At 39.5% G+C, this 20,996-nt stretch overlaps 1 protein-coding gene across 1 annotated transcript in view; it reads left to right on the plus strand.

The window, feature by feature from the left end:
- Positions 1 to 20,996, plus strand: part of ANAPC1 (anaphase promoting complex subunit 1) — a 115,689-nt gene that overhangs the window by 32,554 nt on the left and 62,139 nt on the right. The window contains exons 18-25 of the mRNA XM_077133718.1: positions 6,200 to 6,274; positions 10,144 to 10,412; positions 11,683 to 11,774; positions 12,568 to 12,716; positions 17,694 to 17,772; positions 18,139 to 18,175; positions 18,268 to 18,335; positions 20,266 to 20,444. Coding sequence (XP_076989833.1) covers positions 6,200 to 6,274; positions 10,144 to 10,412; positions 11,683 to 11,774; positions 12,568 to 12,716; positions 17,694 to 17,772; positions 18,139 to 18,175; positions 18,268 to 18,335; positions 20,266 to 20,444 — 948 coding nt within the window. The remainder of the gene's footprint in view (positions 1 to 6,199; positions 6,275 to 10,143; positions 10,413 to 11,682; positions 11,775 to 12,567; positions 12,717 to 17,693; positions 17,773 to 18,138; positions 18,176 to 18,267; positions 18,336 to 20,265; positions 20,445 to 20,996) is intronic.

Below are 20,996 nucleotides of genomic sequence, written 5' to 3' on the forward strand. Positions count from 1 at the left end.
ATGATCATGTGATTTTTTCCTTTTGATTTGTTAATGTGCTGTATTACATTAATTGATTTTCTTGTGTTGAACCGTCCTTGCATTCCTGGCATGAACCCCCTTGGTCATGGTGTATAATTCTTTTAATGTGTTGTTGGATTCGATTTGCTAATATTTTATTGAGAATTTTTACATCTATGTTCATTAAGGAAATTGGGCTGTAGTTTTCCTTTCTTATAGTATCTGTACCCGGTTTTAGTGTTAAAATATCAGCTTCATAAAATGAGTTAGGTAGAGTTCCTTTTTCCTTAATTTTTTGGAGAAGTTTGTGCAGATTTGGTGTTATTTCTTTCTGGAATGTTTGATAAAACTCCCTTGTGAAGCCACTTGGCCCTGGGCTTTTCTTTATAGGAAGATTTTTGATGACTGGTTGAATCTGAATCTCTTTACCTGTGATTGATTTGTTGAGATCTTCTATGTCTTCCTAAGTCGGTGTAGCTTGTTTGTGTGTCTCCAGGAATTTATCCATCTCATCTAAGTTGTCTAGTTTGTTGACGTATAGTTGTTCATAGTATCCTTTTATGTTTTTTTTTTTATTTCTTCAGGGTCTGTGGTAACGCACCCCTTTGCATTTCTGATCTTGTTTATTTGCATCCTCTCTCTTTTTTTCTTGGTCAGTCTTGCTCGTGGCCCATCATTTTTATTGATTTTCTCAAGAACCAACTTTTGGCTTTATTGATTCTTTCTGTTCTTTTGTTCTCCCATTCATTTATCTCTTCTTTAATCTTTGTTATTTCCCTTCTTCTATTTGCTTTGGGGTTAGTTTGCTCTTCTTTCTCAAGTTCCTCCAGGTTTGCTGTTAAGTCCTCGATTTTTGTTCTTTCTTGTTTTTTAATATAGGCATTTAAGACAATACATTTCCCTCTCAGTGCAGCTTTTGCTGCATCGCATAAATTCTGGTAAGTTGTATTCTCATTTTCATTCATCTCCAGATAGCTACTGATTTCTCTAGCAATTTCTTCTTTGACCCACTGGTTATTTAAGAGTGTGTTATTTAATCTCCATGTATTTGTGAATGTTTGTGTTCTTTGGTTGTTATTGAGATCCAACCTCATCCCACTGTGACCAGAGAAGGTGTTTGGGACAATTTCAATATTTTTAAATTTATAAAGACCTGCTTTGTGCTCCATCATATGATCTATCCTGGAGAATGTTCCTTGAGCACTAAAGAAGAATGTATAACCTTGTGCTTTGTGGTGCAATTATCTATATATGTCTTTTAGATCTAATTGATTTATCGAGTTTAACTTCTCTATTTCCTTGTTGATCTTCTGTCTGGCTGTTCTGTCTATAGAGGAGAGTGGTGTATTGAAGTCTCCTTCTATTACTGTTGAAATATCTATTGCTCCCTTCAGTTTTGCCAATGTCTGTCTTATGTACTTTGGAGCTCCTTGATTGGGAGCTAAACATTTATGATTGTTATATCTTCTTGGTGAATTGACCCTTTAATTAGTATTTGGTGTCCTTCGTTGTCTTTTATGATGTCTTTACGTTTAAAGTCTATTTTTTCCGATATTAGTATAGCTACGCCTGCTTTCTTTTGGTTACAACTTGCATGGAAAATCTTTTTCCATCCTTTCACTTTTAATCTATTTGTATCCTTGTGTCTAAGATGAGTCTCTTGTAAGCAGCATATAGCTGAATTATGTTTCTTAATCCATTCTGCCACTCTGTATCTTTTAACTGGTAAATTTCGTCCATTAACATTCAGAGTTATTATTGAAAATGCATTTCTTTTTTTTTTTTTAATTTTTTTTTATTAATCAAAAAAAAGAAAAGAAATTAACACAACATTTAGAAATCATTCCATTCTACAAATGCACTCAGTAATTCTTAGTATCATCACATAGATGTATGATCATCATTTCTTAGTACATTTGCATTGATTTAGGAAAAGAACTAGCAAAACAGCAGAAAAAGATATAGAATGTTAATATAGAGAAGAGAATTAAAATAATAATACTAATAAAATATATATATATATAAAAAAAGGAAAAAGAAAAAAAACAAAAACAAAAGATACAAACACACAAACAAACAAACAAAAAACCGTATTTCAGGTGCAGCTTCATTCAGTGTTCCAACATAGTTACATTACACTTAGGTATTATTGTGCTGTCCATTTTTGAGTTTTTGTATCTAGTCCTGTTGCACAGTCTGTATCCCTTCAGCTCCAATTACCCATTATCTTACCCTGTTTCTAACTCCTGTTGGTCTCTGTTACCAATGATATATTCCAAGCTGATTCTCGAATGTCGGTTCACATCAGTGGGACCTTACAGTATTTGTCCTTTAGTTTTGGGCTAGACTCACTCAGCATAATGTTCTCTAGGTCCATCCATGTTATTACATGCTTCATAAGTTTAGTCTGTCTTAAAGCTGCATAATATTCCATCGTAGGTATACGCCACAGTTTGTTTAGCCACTCGTCTGTTGATGAAGATTTTGGCTGTTTCCATCTCTTTGCAATTGTAGATAATGCTGCTATAAACACTGGTGTGCAAATGTCCGTCTGTGTCTTTGCCCTTAAGTCCTTTGAGTAGATACCTAGCAGTGGTATTGCTGGGTCGTAATCCATTCTGCCATTCTATGTCTTTTGATTGGGAAATTCAGTCCATTAACTTTTAGTATTATTACTGTTTGGATAATATTTTCCTCTACCATTTTGGCTTTTGTATTATATATATCATATCTGATTTTCCTTCTTTCTACGCTTTACTCCATACCTCTCTCTTCTGTCTTTTCGTATCTGACTCTAGTGCTCCCTTTAGTATTTCTTGCAGAGCTGGTCTCTTGGTCACAAATTCTCTCAGTGACTTTTTGTCTATAAATGTTTTAATTTCTCCTTCATTTTTGAAGGACAATTTTGCTGGATATAGGAGTCTTGGTTGGCAGTTTTTCTCTTTTAGTAATTTAAATATATCATCCCACTGTCTTCTATCTTCCATGGTTTCTGCTGAGAAATCTACACATAGTCTTATTGGGTTTCCCTTGTATGTGACAGATTGTTTTTCTCTTGCTGCTTTCAAGATCCTCTCTTTCTCTTTGACCTCTGACATTCTAACTAGTAAGTGTCTTGGAGAACGCCTGTTTGGGTCTATTCTCTTTGGGGTGCGCTGCACTTCTTGGATCTGCAAATTTAGGTCTTTCATAAGAGTTGGGAAATTTTCAGTGATAATTTCTTCCATTAGTTTTTCTCCTCCTTTTCCCTTCTCTTCTCCTTCTGGGACACCCACAACACGTATATTTGTGTGCTTCATATTGTCATTCAGTTCCCTGATCCCCTGCTCAAGTTTTTCCATTCTTTTCCCTATAGTTTCTGTTTCTTTTTGGAATTCAGATGTTCCATCCTCCAGTTCACTAATTGTAGCTTCTGTCTCTTTAGATCTACCATTGTAGGTATCCATTGTTTTTTCCATTGTTTCTTCTTTGTCCTTCACTCCCATAAGTTCTGTGATTTGTTTTTTCAGATTTTCTATTTCTTCTTTTTGTTCAGCCCATGTCTTCTTCATGTCCTCCCTCAATTTATTGATTTGGTTTTTGAAGAATTTTTCCATTTCTGTTCGTATATTCAGCATTAGTTGTCTCAGCTCCTGTATCTCATTTGAACTATTGGTTTGTTCCTTTGACTGGGCCATATCTTCAATTTTCCAAGCGTCATCCATTATTTTCTGCTGGTGTCTGGGCATTTGATCAGATTTCCCTGGGTGTGGGACCCGGCTGGTTGAAAGCTTTTTCTGTGAAATCTCTGGGCTCTGTTTTTCTTTTCCTGCCCAGTAGGTGGCGCTCGTGGCGCTCGTCTGTCTGCACGGCAGTCACCCGGGAAACCGCGCGTGGAGGTGGGGGTCGCTGGCCGCCACGGCTTGGGAGAGTGCCGGTCCTAATTGCCCAGCTGGCCCGAAACGCCAAGCGTGACGGGAGGGCCCCGCTATCCAACGTTCCCAGTCAGACCGGGAAGCCACGTGCGTGGAGGGGACCCCAGTCGCCAGCCGCCCCGGCCGGGAAAACGCGCGCCCCTCGGGTAGCTCACCGCAGCAGATTCTCCCTGCCCGTTCAGCTGTTCCAGAATGGGGTACGCTGTCTTTTTGGTCTCTGTCGTGACTCCGGGAGCTGTTTCATATTGTTTCTGTTTCTTTAGTTGCTTTTCTGGAGGAGGAACTAAGACCCGTGTGTCTTACTAAGCCGCCATCTTCTCCGGAACTGAAAATGCATTTCTTGATTCTACCATCTTATTTTTTTTATTTTATTTGTCACATTGTATTTTCTCTTTGTTTTCTTTAAATTACCCTTAGTGGTACTCTTCAGTTCTGTGCCCTCCTCCAGACTTCCCTCTCCTGTCTTTTTTTTTCAGCTGGCAGAACTCCTTTTAGTATTTCTTGTAGAGCTGGTCTCTTGTTGACTGATTCTTTCAGGACTTCTTTGTCTGTGAAAACTTTAATCTCTCCCTCAATTTTGAAGGACAACTTGGCTGGGTACAGAATTCTTGATTGGAAGCCTTTCTCTTTCAGGATCTTAAATATATCATACCACTGCCTTCTCACTCACATTCAGGGTGCAAGTTGAGTTACCTGAAGTCAGTCTTATTTGATTTCCCTTGTATGTGGTAGATTGTTTTCTTCTTGCTGCTTTCAGGATTTTTTGCTTCTCTTCAGCATTTGACAGACTGATTAGTTGTGCCTTGGGGAAAGCCTATTCAATCATCATCAAGAAACATGGCTACTGGAAGACAGCTCTACATTTTCAGGCAATTCCCTCCAGCCTCTCCATTACATCTTGACTAACAAGGTGATATCTCCTTAATGCATAAGAATAACCTCCAGAATAACCTCTCAGCTGTTTGAAATCTCTCAGCTATTGACACTTTGTCTCATTTCATTCTTCCCCCTTTTGTTCGAGAAGTTTTCTCAATCCCTTGATGCTGAGTCTCAGCTTATTCTAGGGTTTTTCTCAATCCCTTGATGCTGAGTCTCAATTTATTCTAGGGTTTTTCTCAATCCCTTGATGCTAAATCTCAGCTCATTGTAGGATTTCTGTCCCACGTTTCCAGGAAGGTCCATACCCTTGGGAGTCATGTCCCACGCAGACAGGGGAGGGTGGTAAGTTTGCTTGTTGTGTTGGCTCTCAGCAGTTTTTTTATATTATTGGATATGTTGGCCCATATTTGAATACTTCACAAAAAAATTTTCCCTTGATATTCATTTAAAAAATTACTTCATTGCCACCTATCTATGTTTGTTTTTTATGTGGCTGTGAATTTTCTTTCAGATGAATAAGATTAATTGATAAGTATGTACATCTTTATCTCGTAGGAGATAGGGTTAGGGTGATTGGTTGTGGTGTAGTGCTCATGTGAAGTCACAGGAACCTCAGCAGTTCTGTCAGAGGGGAGTGGTGTAGAGTGAACTTGCAGAAAATTATTTTTATGTGCGTGTATTGGTTAGGCTAGGATAACTATTGAGCAGAAGGGGCTAAATGGATAGGTGGTTCCTATATACAATGGAAAGCATGTCTTGCTCACATAACAGTTCATAATAGGTGAACTGGTCAGGGACCCAGGTTTGGGGAGGGTCTGTCATCTCCACCATGAGGGTTTAAAGGTTGCTTTGGGTGGGCTGCATTCAGTCAGGTGAAAATGCAGAGGAGCCTGAAGGGGTTGCATGGCGAGCTTTCACAGATGGCTCCACCATCCCAGTCCACACTGTAGTGTGACTGAGGTCCAGGAGAAAGGTAAGAATGAAGACTTTGTAGAGTAGCTACTGGTCTCTGCCATAGAATCAGTAGACTGTGGAGTTGAAGACAAGTTCTAAAGAAATGGCTCCCAGCGAGTTTGTTCTTTGAGGCTTGGATATCTTGTACATGCTTCAAGGCCGGTGTTACACTAGAGGTATGATAATCTCCACCACTGCAGAAGTAGAGGTGGAAAGGAAGCCACCATTGCATCACCTGTGAGCCCAGGCATGGTGCTCAACCCTTGCCCTGGGCTGTTTCCTTTCATCTTCGTGGCAGCCATCATATTCCAAATGTAAAAATGAGCTTTGAAGTCTTTTTTTTTTTTTAGTTTCTATAATTGGTGGAATTGATTTCTGAATCCTTTAAATTGATCAGTTGAGAGTGATGCATTTTTCTCGTTTTGATTTCTTTTTCTGGGGTTGTTTTCTAGTTTGACTTCGAGGGATCACTTTCCCCTGTTATTGCACCCAAAAAAGCAAGGCCTTCTGAGACTGGATCTGATGATGTAAGCATTATTATTTCTTGCAAATATAAATTAGTTTGTTGATACTTGTATTAGTGTCCTATTCCTGTGGTATTACTGTTGATTTGTCTTAGTATTTCTAACATCTTTTTCTTTCTTCATTTGGGACTACAGTTATTTTGATGGCTGGAGTCTTTTATATTTTCTGTGGTCATTTATTCACCTTTGTTTTCAGTGATCATCTAAAATTACTATAAACATATTTCTGTCCATTGGACCGAAGAACTTACAAACCAGGGAAAGGCAGATTAAAACCACAGAGTGATTTTATCGCAGCGTGGTTTCAGTTTGGGTTTTATTAAATGTTTGATCACTTAAAGTGACAGCAATTACCTTTTTAAATGGTGTTTCTCTAATTTATATTCTCAGAAATATCAGGTTCCATGGGTATATTCTTAAGGGATTCAATTTTTTAAAAAATTGAGATATAATTTATATAAAACGCAATTCTCAGACACAGGTTTATAGTTTGGCCCACGTGGACAGTTGCACACTCACACAGCCTCTTGGGTCTGTGTGGACAGATGCACTGGTGGGTCCAATGGAGAGCTGCACACTCACCTATCCTGGTGGGCCCACAGGAGCGGATGCACATTCACACTAGCCCAGTAGTTCCACTTGGACAGCTGCACACGCATGCAGCCCGGTGGGTTGGTGTAAACACATGGGTCCATATGGAGAGATGCACACTCACGCAGCCCACTGGGTTGGTGTAAACACATGGGTCCATATGGAGAGATGCACACGCACGCAGCCCAGTGGGTTGGTGTAAACACATGGGTCCATATGGAGAGATGCACACGCACGCAGCCCACTGGGTTGGTGTAAACACATGGGTCCATATGGAGAGATGCACACGCACGCAGCCCAGTGGGTTGGTGTAAACACATGGGTCCATATGGAGAGATGCACACGCACGCAGCCCAGTGGGTTGGTGTAAACACATGGGTCCATATGGAGAGATGCACACTCACGCAGCCCACTGGGTTGGTGTAAACACATGGGTCCATATGGAGAGATGCACACGCACGCAGCCCACTGGGTTGGTGTAAACACATGGGTCCATATGGAGAGATGCACACGCACGCAGCCCAGTGGGTTGGTGTAAACACATGGGTCCATATGGAGAGATGCACACTCACGCAGCCCACTGGGTTGGCAGTGTGGCCAGAAACACACTCTTGCAGCCCATTGGGTCTGCATGGACAGATGCATACTCATGCAAGCCTGGTGGGTCCATGTGGACAGATGCGGATTCATGCAGTGCGGTGAGTCTGCCTGGACAGATGTACAGTCACGCAGCCCGGTGGGTCCGTGTGGACAGATGCAGATTCATGCAGCCCATAACTGGTCAGGACACAGACTGTTTCCTCTCCTCCACAGAGGTTCCCTACACCTGTTTCTTATTAGTCTTGGCTCCCTCCCTTGAGCAGCCATGGATCTGATGTCTGACACCCTGTGTTAGTATTGCCTGGTCTAAAACGAGGTATAAGTGAAATAATTCAGTATGTATTTTCCCTCCGCATCATGTCTTTGAGGTTCATCCATGTCATTGCTATCAGTGATTTGTTCCTTTTAATTGCTGAGTAGTGTGGATGTGTCACACTTTATCCATTTTTCCTGCAGAATATTCTCTTAGGATCTTTATGAGTAAAGCTGCCACCAGCATCATTTTACAAGTCTTTGTAGATTTCTCTTTGGCACATGCCTAGCAGGGAGATTGTTGCTGGTAGTTTTAAGTCAGACGTATCAAAAGTGGAGGTACCATTTCACTCTGACCTCTAGTGTGTAGACATTCCTCTTGTTCTCTGTCATCGCTAGTGTTTGCTGCTGTCAGTCTTTTTCATTTTAAATGTTTGAGTATGTGTGAAGTAGTTTTTCTTAGTGGTTTTAATTTGCCTTTCCTTGATGAGTAATGGTATTAAGTACTTGTTCATTTGCTTATTGGCTGTTTGTATGTTTTTTTGGTGAAGTTTCTGTTCAAGTTTTTTGGCAACATTTTAATTGGAATTTTAAAAATAATAGTTGAGCTGTGGAAGTTCTTTATTCTTTTTTTTACAATATTTTTATTGACAAATCTTAACACACATGTGGCCCATATATGGTATACAAATCACTAGGCTCACAGTATCATCACACAGTTGTGTATCCATCATCTTGATCATTTTTAGAACATTTGCATTACTCCAGAAAAAGAAATAAAAGGAAAAAAGGAAAAAACTCATACATCCCATACTCCTTACCCCCTCTGTCATTGACCACAAGTATTGCAATCTACCTGTTTATTTTACCCCTTGTCCTTGCTATTATTTATTTATTTATTTTTTAAAGGTTTTAAATTTATTAATTAAAAAAATAACAAATGAAATAAAAATTAATATAGATAATCAGTAATTCACAATATCATCACTTAGTTGCCTATTCATCATTTCTTAGAACATTTGCATCCATTCAGAAAAAGAAATAAAAAGACAACAAAAAAAATAAGATTATACCTACTGTATCCCTTACCCCTCGCTTTCACTGATCACTAGCATTTCAAACTAAATTTATTTTAACACTTGTTCCCCCTGTTATTTATTTTTATTCCATATATTCTACTCGTCTGTTGACAAGGTAGATAAAAGGAGCATCAGACACAAGGTTTTCACAATCACACAGTCACATTGTAAAAGCTATATCATTATACAATCATCTTCAAGAATCAAGGAACATAGCTCACCAGTTTCAATTACTTACCTCCAGCCACTCCAAAACATCATAAACTAAAAAGGAATAGCTATATAATGCTTAAGAATAACCTCCAGGATAACCTCTTGACTCTGTTTGAAATCTCTCAGCCACTGAGACTTTGTTTTGTCTCATTTGTCTCTTCCCCCTTTTGCTCAGGAAGGCGTTCTCAGTTCCTTGGTGCCGGGTCCTGCCTCATCCTGATAGTTCTGTCCCATGTTGCCAGGGAGATTTACACCCCTGGGAGTCATGTCCCACGTTGGGGGAGGGCAGTGAGTTCACTTGCTCTTTATGTATTCTTGATTTGAGTTCTTTGTCATGTACATGTATTGTGACTATTTTCTCCCAGTATGTACTGTTAACAGTGCTTTTTGATGAGCAGAAGGTTTATATTTTGATTGTCCAATATATCAGTTTTACTTTTTTGGTTAGTTCTGTATGTATCTGGTAAGAGTTTTTAAGCTAGAATTACACACTATTATGTATCACAAAAAACCCAATACATTGCAATATCTGGAAATAGTACCCAGATCATGTTCTCTGATCACAGTACAGTAAATCACAGGTGTAAATCACAGGTAGAAACCACAACAGACCCTACACTTTGGAAGATTTAGTCAGTCTGAATATAAAATTCAGGTGCTTATTAGATTATATTGGCGCCCCCAGCATTTTATAAATGTGGAGAGTGATAAGTATATATCGACTTTTGGGCTGCTATGGTGGCTACTACCCCTGCCTCTACTTTCCACATCCCATTTGGTGACCATGGCTTATAAAATAAGGTGTAAGGTGGTCGTGAATTTTTTCTCACAATCTTATCTAAATCGTAGGATTCTTCCCCCAAAGTTTCTTCCCTAAGAGGGCTCTACTGGGTTTTTTTTCCAATGGTTTTTAAAGGTGGTTTGTGTTAATGTTTATCTCTGGCATCTGGAAGTTGCTTGCCTTTTTCATAGTTGGTCCTTCTCTGTCAGCATTGGGACTTTTCATATTCTGAGATCACACAACTTACTGTGAAAGTGGAACTTTGGTTGATATAAGTGAATTTGGATTTTTTTTTTAATGGTGATATTACAAAGCAGCATTGTTTAAAAAATTAATGCCCTTTTTCTTCTTCTTAGGACTGGGAATATTTACTAAATTCAGACTACCATCAGCATGTTGAGTCCCATCTTTTGACTAGATCCTTGTGTCTGAGCCCTTTGGAAATTTCACACGTGAAAGAGGAGGATTGCTCACAGAATCTGAGTTTGGACTCCTCGACCCTTCTCTTCACTCAAATACCTGCAATTTTTTTTGTCCTTCACCTTGTCTATGAGGAACTTAAGTTGAACACTCTGATGGGAGAAGGTATTCGCTCACTTGTTGACCTTCTCGTTCAGTTAGCAAGGTAAGCATTCTTTTGTAGATGATACCACCAAGAGGTCCTTAGAGGAAGCGCTCTTATCCATGAATATCATATAAGAGCCTTGTAAATAAATTTCTGAGGTCTACCTGCTCAGAGAAACAGAGCGTTTTTAATGAACTACAGAATTATGTGATGATGTCATCTATGTAAGGACCTTCTGGACCGTGCTGGGGCTTCAGATCTTCGTCCTAAGATTATTGGAGTCACGAAAGTGTGTTAAGCAGGGGGATGACTGGCTCGGATTTTTTTTGTTGACCGGGGACTGGCTGCGCTGTTGAGGTTCTAGAATAACACCTGCAGAATGTAGAATAAGTTCATATATAAATTGTCAAGCACAGGTGGTATCAGGGTCTCTGCTTTAGCTGCAAGAAAACCTGCGCAGGTCTGTTTCCATGTCCCTTACCAAGGTGGGTTGGTAAGAACTGACGGCACGGGCACCTGCGCGATTTCTGCCAGGTGTGGGCTTCTGCTCTGAGCTTCCCTGCTGCACCTGTGGCCCTTCTGGTCTCTCAGGCACCCACAGGGGTTTATTCTAATGTGTTTTATCGGCCTTTTGGCACCTTTGTGGTGTTTGGCACTGAATTTTAAAGGTCATGCTTGGGTTGGTATTTGAGACTTTGTGACCCTTGATAGAGAAAGTTGATTTTGAATTGAAATGTCAACCTCAGAGTTGAAATTATAGCACGTTTTCTAATTTCTGTGATCTTTCCAAAGAAACTGGAATTTTTTTCTAAGACAGGTAGTTTTAATTCATGGTCATTTTCTCTTTTGATAAATCACTATTGTGAAAATTGTTTTGTAATCAAAATAATTTCTAAACCCAAAGTTGACTGAAATAAGTAACACATTTGTATAATGTGTTACAGTTCATAAGGTATTTTCCTTGTATATTCTCCTACTTGCTCTTTAAAACTTCAGAGTGAGTTCACTGGTCCCCATTTACTAGTAGAAAAAATTGTGGTTGCCAAAGATCGCACAATTGATAAATGATAGAGGAGAAATCAGACCCAGTTCTTTCACTCTAGTTTCACCTCTGTGAAATGCATCCTGCAAAGGGAAGGCGTGTTGCACTTGTCAACTTTGTGGGCATTGTAAGTCCACAAGTGGAAGATGCTAGATTTGGTTACCTTCTTTCTCATGGGGAAGTTTTCAAAATTGAAAAGTTTAACTGATGAATCCTTCTAACCCTTTGGGGGGATAGGTCTATAATACCTTCCTTGACATTTCCTTTTTCATATGCTCTTGTTTTTAGGGACTTGAGATTGGAGCCTTATGTAGATCATTACTATAGAGACTTCCCAACCCTTGTGAGGGCTGCTGGGCAGGTGTGCACAGTTGATCAGGGTGAGCATTGGTGTTAGAGATTTCCTGCACAGTGGGGTGACCGTTGCGTCTTTCTTTCGGTGAATCACAAGGGATGCGTTTCTTACCATTAGCCTCTAAGTCAGAACAGTGTCTTTCCACCAGCATGTCTTAGTGTGTAGTGCTTGGTCTCTGACTTGCTCTAGCTCGTTGGTATGTCAGTTCATGGGGAGAGCTCTGCCCATCCCTAGGACCTAACTTGTGGAGCTCAAACAGGGCTTCCAGGGCCTCCAGGGCTGAGACTCTTTGACCTGAACCTGTGTTGTCTGATACTGCAGGCAGTAGCCAGGTGGCTGTTTAAATTTAAATGAATTAAAATTAAAATGGGTTAGCCACATCTGAAGTGCTTCATAGCTACGTGGCTAGTGGTAAGCACATTGGACAGTGCAGGTACAGAAAATTTCTCTTACTACAGCCTGTCCTGGATTCTCAGCTTATGGACTGAAGGGTGGGGTCCGGTTGTTAGAGCAGGGCCGAGTCTGCATGCCAGTTCTGTGCTCTCATTTCTAGGCCTAGGCCAGACAGATTTGGTTAGGTTCTTTATATGCCTTGGACATAGTAATTTTCCGTTTCCATCCAATAAAATAGTAGTCATTAAAATTCTGCATATAGTGATATAGTCAGTTATATACTGTGTCTAAAAACATGAAGCATTTTGAAGACTATGGAGAAAATGTTATTGTTTTGAAATGACAGTTTAGTACTTTGATCATTTTCCCTTTTATTACTGACTTAATGTATTCTTGTATCTTTACAAACACATCCACTTATAAAGGTCAAACAGGATTTATGCATCATCCATCATTTTTTATGGCTGAGCCACCAAGCATTTATCAGTGGGTGAGTTCTTGTCTGAAGGGCGAAGAAGTGCCACCCTACCCTTACCTCCCTGGAATCTGCAAGAGAAGCAGACTTGTGGTCTTGGTACGTATTCAGATGGTTGCCCATGTTGTTGTTAATTATCATATACTAAAATCGACTATTCTCTGTATTTATAGTTCCATGAATTTCAACACACATGTGGATTGAGGTGACAACCACTATAATTAGGATACAGAGCAGTCCCATCACCCCCTGTTCTAGTTTGTTAGCTGCCCCAGTGCGATACCAGAAATGAAATGGCCTTTTTTTTCCCTCATGGGCAGGCACTGGGAATTGAACCCAGGTCTCTGGCATGACAGATGAGAACTCTGCCTGCTGAACCACCTTGGCCCACTCTGGAATGGTCTTTTAAAAGCAGAATTTATTAAGTTGCAAGTTTACAGTTCTAAGGCTGTGGGAAATGTCCAGATTAAAGCAAGGCTATAGAAATGTCCAATCTAAGGCACCCAGGGAAAGATACCTTGGTTCAAGAAGGCTGATGGAGTTCAGGGTTTCTCTCTCAGCTGGAAAGGCACATGGCGGACAGGGCAACTTCTGCTAGCTTCCTCTCCAATCTTCTTGTTTCATGGAGTTCCCCTGGGAACGTTTCCTTCTTCATCTCCAAAGGTTTCTGGCTACCTGGGCTCTGTGGTTCTGCTCTGAACCTTTTTTCAAAAATGATCCCCTCTTTTTAAGGATTCCAGTAAATTAATCAAGACCCACCTGGAATGGGTGGAGTCACTTCTCCCTCTAATCAAAGGTTAATGCCCACAATTGGGTGAGCTGCGTCTCCATGGAGATAATCTAATCGAGTACTCTACCTACAGTGCTGAATAGGGATTAAGAGAAAGGGCACCCTCCACAGGATAGATCAGGATAACTTTTCTGGGGCACATAATCCTTTCAAGCTAGCACTGCCCCCCCCGAATTCCCACATGCATTTGAGATTCATCACAGGTCATGTGTATGACGAGTTCATTGCATTTTATCACCTGGTCGTGTCTGTTGTGTGGGTGCACCCCAGGTGTCATCCTGACAGCTGTGGGCCGCGTCCGGTTTTCACAGGGTAGACTTTTTTCCTGCATGGGCAGCACCGGAAATCGAACCTGGGTCTCCGGCATGGCAGGCGAGAATTCTGCCTGCTGATCCACCATGGCCCGCCCCATGTGTAGACTTCAGTGTGAACATGTTTCCTATCTCTCGTGTTAATAACCCAGAAGTGGGATTGATGCATCACCTAGTAAGGATCTTTAGTTTCTTAAGAAACTGCCAGACTACTTTCCAGAGTGGCTGTTCTAGTTTCCATTTCCACCAGCAATGTAAGAGACTCAGTTTCCCCATACCATTGCCAGGGTCTTCTTTTGATTTTTGATTTTAGCCTCTCTAATAGATATATAATAATGTCTTGTTTATTAATTTGTATTTCCTTAATGGTCAGCAATATTGAACATGTTTTCATGTGCTTGTTACTTATATATCCTGTTTGGTGAAATGTTTCTTTATGTCCTTTTCCAGTTTTCTAGTAAGATCATTTTTTTATTGTTAAACCTTGAAAGTTCTAGGTGGAAACTGTCCTCCCATACTGGTTTATAAATATTTTTTCCTAGTCTGTACCTTGTCTTTTTATTCACTCACTTTTTCTTTTACAGAGCAAGTGTTTAATTTTGATGAAGACAAATTGATCAATTTTTTCTTTTATAGACTATGGTTTTGCTGTCATGTCTAAGAATTCTTTGTCTAGCTCCAAGTCATGAAGATTTTCTCCTGTTTCTTTCTAAAAGTTTTACAATTTAAATGTTTACATTTAAATCATTTTTTGTGAGGTATGAGATTCAGGTCCAGATTCACGTTTCAGTGTTTAGTGTCGCCTCTTTGGTCAGATTTGTGCTTCACTATTTCAGATTTTTTGATGTTGTATTTTAAAATTTGATTTTTTTCATTGAGATACAACTGATATTTTTATATTGCTCTTGAATGCTGCAACTTTGCTAAATTCATTATTTCCAGTAGCTTTTTCGGATATTGCGTTAGATTTTTCTACCACAGAAAATGAATTTGAGAAAATCAGCACTTTTGAAATATGTTTTTGTGATGTGGATGGTTTGATTTTTAAATGGAAACCTTTGTGTGTGTCTAAGTAGGTACCTAATGTAAATGATTACCTTAGCTCTAGAGAATGACTGTAGTAGTTTTCCAAGGGAACTGTAACAGAGTACTACATTTGGTGGCTTAAAACAACAAACATTTATTCTCTCGCAGCTGTGGAGGCTGAAGCCTGAAGTCAAGGTGCTAGTGGACTGGTTCCTTCTGGAGGCTCTAGGGGAGCATCTTCTCTGTGCCTCTCTCATCACTCCTGGGACTTCCTGGAAGTCCCTACTGTCCATGGCTCTGCCTTCATCTTCACATGGCTATCTTATCTGGGTCTTTGGGTGCCTTCGCCGTTGTCTCTTATAAGGATACCTGCCATTGAATCCGTGATTGTTATCTGGGGCCCTTACCTGGACTCATCTGCAGAGGCCTTTGTTCCAAATAAGGTCACGTACTGGCATTTGAGGGGGGCATGCCCTTTGAACCCAGTACAGGGGCCTTTAGTTGTGTAAATCAGTTTGGTTTTTTTTTCTGTTTAAGGTAAATGAGCATAGTATAAAACTTCAGTGAGAAGCTACTAGATAGTATATAATAGATTATTAGAAGGCCTAAAAGAAAAAAAAAAAACCAAGTACTTGTAAAGATGTGGAGCAACTGAAACTCTCGTGCATTGCTGTTGGGGTTGCAAAAATGTGACAGCCTCTTTGGAAAACTGGCCATTTATTGTAAGATTCAAATATACTTACCACGCTTTCCCATTCCGAGATATTTACCCAAGAGAAATGAAACATGCCGCACAAAGACCTGTATGTCAAGGGTTTATAGTAACTATACAAACAATTGCCCAAAACTGGAAGCAGCTCAAATGCTTATCAATTTATGACTAGATAAGCAATGTTTGGCACATCTGTACAGTGGAGTATAGAGCTCAGCGACATAGAGGAACAGACCACTGGCACATGCGGTAACGTGGATCAGTCCCGGCATTATGCCAAGTAAGAGAAGTAGGACAAAATTCCATGTACTTTACAGTCCACATATATTACATTATAGAATAGGGAAAAGTAGAGGGAAAGAAGACAGGTTAGTTGGTTGCAACTCTAGGTATAGGGAAGAGGATTGACTTACAAAGGAGCAGGAGGAAGCTTTTTTGCTATGCTGTGTATTCTATATCACGATTGTGGTAGTGGTTCCATGATTGTACGTTTGCCACAGTTCAGAACTGTGGAAGTTAAAGAAGACCTGCATAAATGGATTGGAAGAGTTAATATTAATGTCAGTATTACCCAAGGATATATACAGATTCAGTGTAATTCATATCAAAATTTACAGTAGTCTTTTTATGTATAAATGAAAAAAATGATCCTCAGATTCATAGGGAACTGCAAGGAACCCCAGTAGCCAAAACAATCTTGTAAAGAAACAGACTTGAAGAACTCACACTTGCTAATTTTAAATTGTGTTGCGAGGTGACAGAAATCAAAAGTATGGTTGTGTCATAAACATAGACAAATAGAGCAGTGAAACAGAATTGAAAATCAAGAGACTGACCCACACGTCTATGGCCAACTGAATTTTGACCAGGTTGTTAGATAGATATAGTGGGGAAAAAATATCTTTTCAATAATGGTGTTGGGAAAACTTAAAAACTTTTGCGTGCTTAAAGAAATTATCCAGTAAATGAAAAGACAACCTACAGAGTGGGAGAAAATAGTTTCTAGTCATATATTGGATAAGGGTTTTAATATCCAAATATATAAAGAACTTTTACAGTATAACAAAAAAAGTCAAAACAACCCAACTAAAAACTTGAATAGACATTTCTCCAAAGAGGTTATACATATGTCCAGTAAACACATGAAGAGATGCTCAACATCATTAACCATTAGGGAAATGCAAATCAAAACCACAACACAATACTTCTTCATACCCACACACATGGCTGTTAGTAAAAATCATGAGAGTTGGAGAGAAAGTGCAAAAATTGGAACTCTTGTGCATTGTTGGTGGGTGTGTAAAATGGTGCAGACACTGTAGAAAGCAGTCTGGTGGTTCCTCAAAAAGTGAAATAAAGAATTAGAATGTGATCCAGCAATCCCACTTCTAGGCGTATACGCAGAGAAGGTGAAGATAGTGTTGTTGACGGATACTGGTACACCAGTGTTTGCAGCAGCATTATTCACAATAGCCAGAAAGTGGAAACAACCCAAGGGTCCATCAACAAATGAATGGATAAACAAAATTTGGTCTGTGTACACAAAGGAATATTAGACATAAAAAAAATGGAGTTATGAGATGGGCTGTAACATGTAACATGGAGGAACCTTGAAAATATTTTGATCTGTGACATAAGCAAGGTTCCTAGGGACAAACCCCCCCCCCAAAAAAAACAAAAACAAACTGTGTGATATCACTTAAAAGAGAAGAAATAGCAAACTTTCACACAGATTAGTGGACCCCAGGTGGGGAGAGCCGAGAATGTTTGTAAAATTGAAAACAAGCCTCCCTAGTAGGGGTGATTTGCCTGCCATCAAAACATCAGAGTATAGAGTGCTACAGGGAAGGAAAGAGCCTCTGTGTTTTTTTCTGTGAGTGGGCTAGAGTAATGTGCTCTGTCCATGCAGAAGAGAGCGTAAGGGCAGTTGACAGGAGGACAAGAGGAGTGGACGGGCAGGAGTAATGAGGGAAGGCCTGCAACCCAGTGCCACTGTTGTCTTCCTCACTCGCACTCAGTACCCGTCTGTGACGGCTTCATGCCCAAAAGAATGTACTTTATACCACCTTATTTCCATACTAGTCAGGATCAGTGGTAATAGATGCCATGCTTATGCCCCAAACAAACAAAAATACGAAAGCCCCCATCAAACTGCACCCAAAACGGGTGAATTTGCCTGTATGAAAATGTTACCTCGGTGCACCTGAGTTGTGAACAGCATCACTCTTCTCCTGCAGAGCATTGCACTTTACATACGAGGAGACGAGAGCTCTGTGTGCGATGAAGCCTCACGGTATTTATCCAGAATAACTCTAGGTAAGTTGGTGGAATGCTAGGTCCCTCCAAAACCAGTTTTTACAAATGTTAGTAACAGAGTTGAAATAAATTAAAAGTTTCATCAGTTTGCTTCAGAGGCCGCATCTTGCTTCTTAGTCTAGCCCTGTTCTCGCCTGTAGTCTGCAGCTCATTTTCAGAGACAGAATCGCTCAGCTCTGAAAAATAGTATATTTTCAATGTAAAAAAAGGTCTCAGGGGAATTAATTTTCCAACCTGCCGGAATACTTACTTTATTATCCTTAAGAGGTGTTTCTTGGTGAATTCTTAGTTCTAAATCTCTGCTACATGTTTTTCTTTAGCATGATGACTTTCAGAATATTAAAATTTGGTTTTGTTTGCCTTTAGCCCCCCAGAAGTCAAAGGCAGAACAAGAGGAAAACAGGTGACTTTCATTCAGATTGTGTTTTCATATTAAAAGTGTAATACAGTGTTATGTCTTATGACCTGTGTAGTAACTGTTATTTTTCCTTTTAGATTTAGTGTCAAGCATTCTACCGTTTCTAGTCTAGCTGAAAGATTAGTTGTCTGGATGACTAATGTAGGTACGAGTTTCTTTGTTACTTTTTATGCTTTTTTGAAATGAAAGGGAGGAACCCCTCTTCCACTTGGGACACCTAAACGGACCCTGCTTCTTTCCTCCCTTAGAACTGAGTCACTTCGGGAGGGGGTGCCCCTGGCCTGCCATTAATGCCCCCCAGGCCAGACTTCCTTTTCTTGTCCTTCTCAGTTTCTGTCTGTTGTTTGCAGTTCCAGCTTTTTAGTGCTCAGAGGGAAATATTTAATTGCTGTTCACCTTTGACCTGTCAGGGTTGTGGCTGTGTAGATTGGCCTTAGAATGGAGAACTCAAGTCACTGCACACTCAAACTTGAGGCCATTGTGACTCTCAATCTCAGAAATGAGTATTTCTGGTAAACTATAATAATAATTGTGAGGTAATTGTATAAGCATACCGTCTTTTGAAAGATGCAGGCTATGGATTTTAGGTACCAAAATTAATATTAAGCTGGAAAGAAGAGAAAAAGGGGAAGATAGTTCTCCATCCTCTGTTCCTAAACCCTGCACCTCCTCGGCTTTTTTTGCTTTCCCTAGTTTTTAAAGAGTGAAATACTGAAAATGTGCTTCAAAAAATTACTAAAAAAGCAAAATTAAAAATTACTGAAAGAAGATATAAAAAATAATGTAGAATAGACTTTAAAAATTGAGTAACACTTTATTAAATATAACAATGTGTTTTGAATTCTCATCTATAAAATGTTCTATATAATCTAGTTCTTCACAGTTCTTTCTATAATCTCTTGAAAACTATAATTGCCATAGTTTATAATTGCCAAATTCTGTCCATTTGTTTATCTCATAATATTTAATAAAAGTTTATTTTCATATAAAAACCATTTTTGCCTGAATAATTAATCAACTTTCTTCATAAGTAGTACAAAATTTGGAACATCATTACTGGAAAAATAAATTTTAATTACCTTGAAGGTTAAAAACATTCCAAATATGAAATATGGTATTCCTGTGAAAGAATGTGTAGCATGTAGTGTTTAGGCTGTAGGGTAAAGGTGCAGGAATGCTGGTGCAGTGGTTCCTGCCGGGGACACAGGGCTTTCCCAGGGCAGGCTCTGCTGTCTGCGTGGGCGCCGCTGGAAGTGTGCGTTACCTTCTCTAGCTTTTCTCTATAGTCTTACTGTCCTTTTACATTGCTTAGTGTGATGTTTTAGTATTTTAGATATATAGATATAAATACATGTTGTGTTTCTTTCATTCAGTATTATTTTTCAAAGATTTATCCATGTAAACTCACGTTGCTGTACGTCATTTATTTTCCCTCCTAGTGTTTAAACGTCCCAGAACGTATTCATTCTACTAATGATCGGCAGCTGTGTTGTCCCCCACGCCTTTTGCCATTGGTTAACGGTGCTGCTCGTGGTATTTTCATGTGTGTCCCAGTGCACATGTGCCCACGCGCCTTTGTGTCCATCGACAGAACATGGAGTGGGAGCAGCGCTTGTTCAGCCTTACTAATTAACGTGAACTCTTTTCCCAAGCTTTTGTACCAGTTTATACCCCCACCAGCAGTAGGTGAAAGTGTGTCAGGGGCGTGGAATTGTGCCTGGTGGTTTTGGTTTCCCTGATCGCTCATTGGGTAGAGCAGCAATGTTTCATATGTTTGTCGGCTTTTTGTACTTCTTCCTTTAGGAACTGTCTTTTTATTCTTAGTGTTTTCCTATTGGATCTTTGTTTTTTTCCTTGCAGTTGTTAGTTCTAAATTTTTTTTGGATACTAATCCTTTTGGAATTTTTAAAGAGATCTATTATAGTAATCCCTCATATTAAGTCATTAAATCAGTAGTGTGGTAAATAAAATTGAATTTCTCTCTTATTTGTAAGGCTAGATATGTACTAATTCAGTCAAGAGGATAATTGGGATAGTGGCAAATTAAAATTTTTCTCTTTCCCTTTCACCTTAAGGATTCACTTTAAGGGATTTGGAGACTCTCCCCTTTGGAATTGCTCTTCCCATCAGAGATGCAATTTATCACTGCCGTGAGCAGCCTGCCTCCGACTGGCCAGAAGCTGTTTGCCTCCTTATTGGACGACAGGATCTTTCCAAGCAGGCCTGTGAAGGGAATTTACCCAAAGGGAAATCTGTGAGTATCAGCCGAGAAAGTTCAAAGTTCTGTTGTAGCCCCAAATAAAGCAGAATAGAAGTTTCTTCTTTGTCATCCTTTCAGTCTTTGTGAGAGTGTATATATAATCAGTTTGTCTTTATGGCAGATGGGATTTGTAAATGAACTAATCTTGTTAGTTGTAATTTGAACATTTAAAGAGCTGTATCTTGGCAGTTCCCTTCTTTGCTTCTTGAGTCAGTTCCCCTGTTGGTACCGTGTTAGCTGTTGGTGGCTTAGTCCCTGCAGAGCACATACACTCTGGGTTGAATAAAGTATAACTGTCTAGTCTCTCCTTCTTTTCTGATATATTGAATATTTTGAATGAAACTTTAAAAATAGGTGAAGACATAACTGTGTAATCACATAAAACTGAAGCCCTGGGAAAAGGATTTTTTTTTTCACCAGAATTGTTTAGAAAATATCTAAAGTTACTCTTTTTATTAATCACTGAATATGTTTTCAATAATACGTTCTAGGAGTCCCACAGATAGAAAGTGAAGTGTTTATTACCCCCAAATTATCTCTTTTTAA

This window comes from Tamandua tetradactyla, chromosome 17 (genome assembly GCF_023851605.1).
Source record: "Tamandua tetradactyla isolate mTamTet1 chromosome 17, mTamTet1.pri, whole genome shotgun sequence".
NCBI lineage: Eukaryota > Metazoa > Chordata > Mammalia > Pilosa > Myrmecophagidae > Tamandua > Tamandua tetradactyla.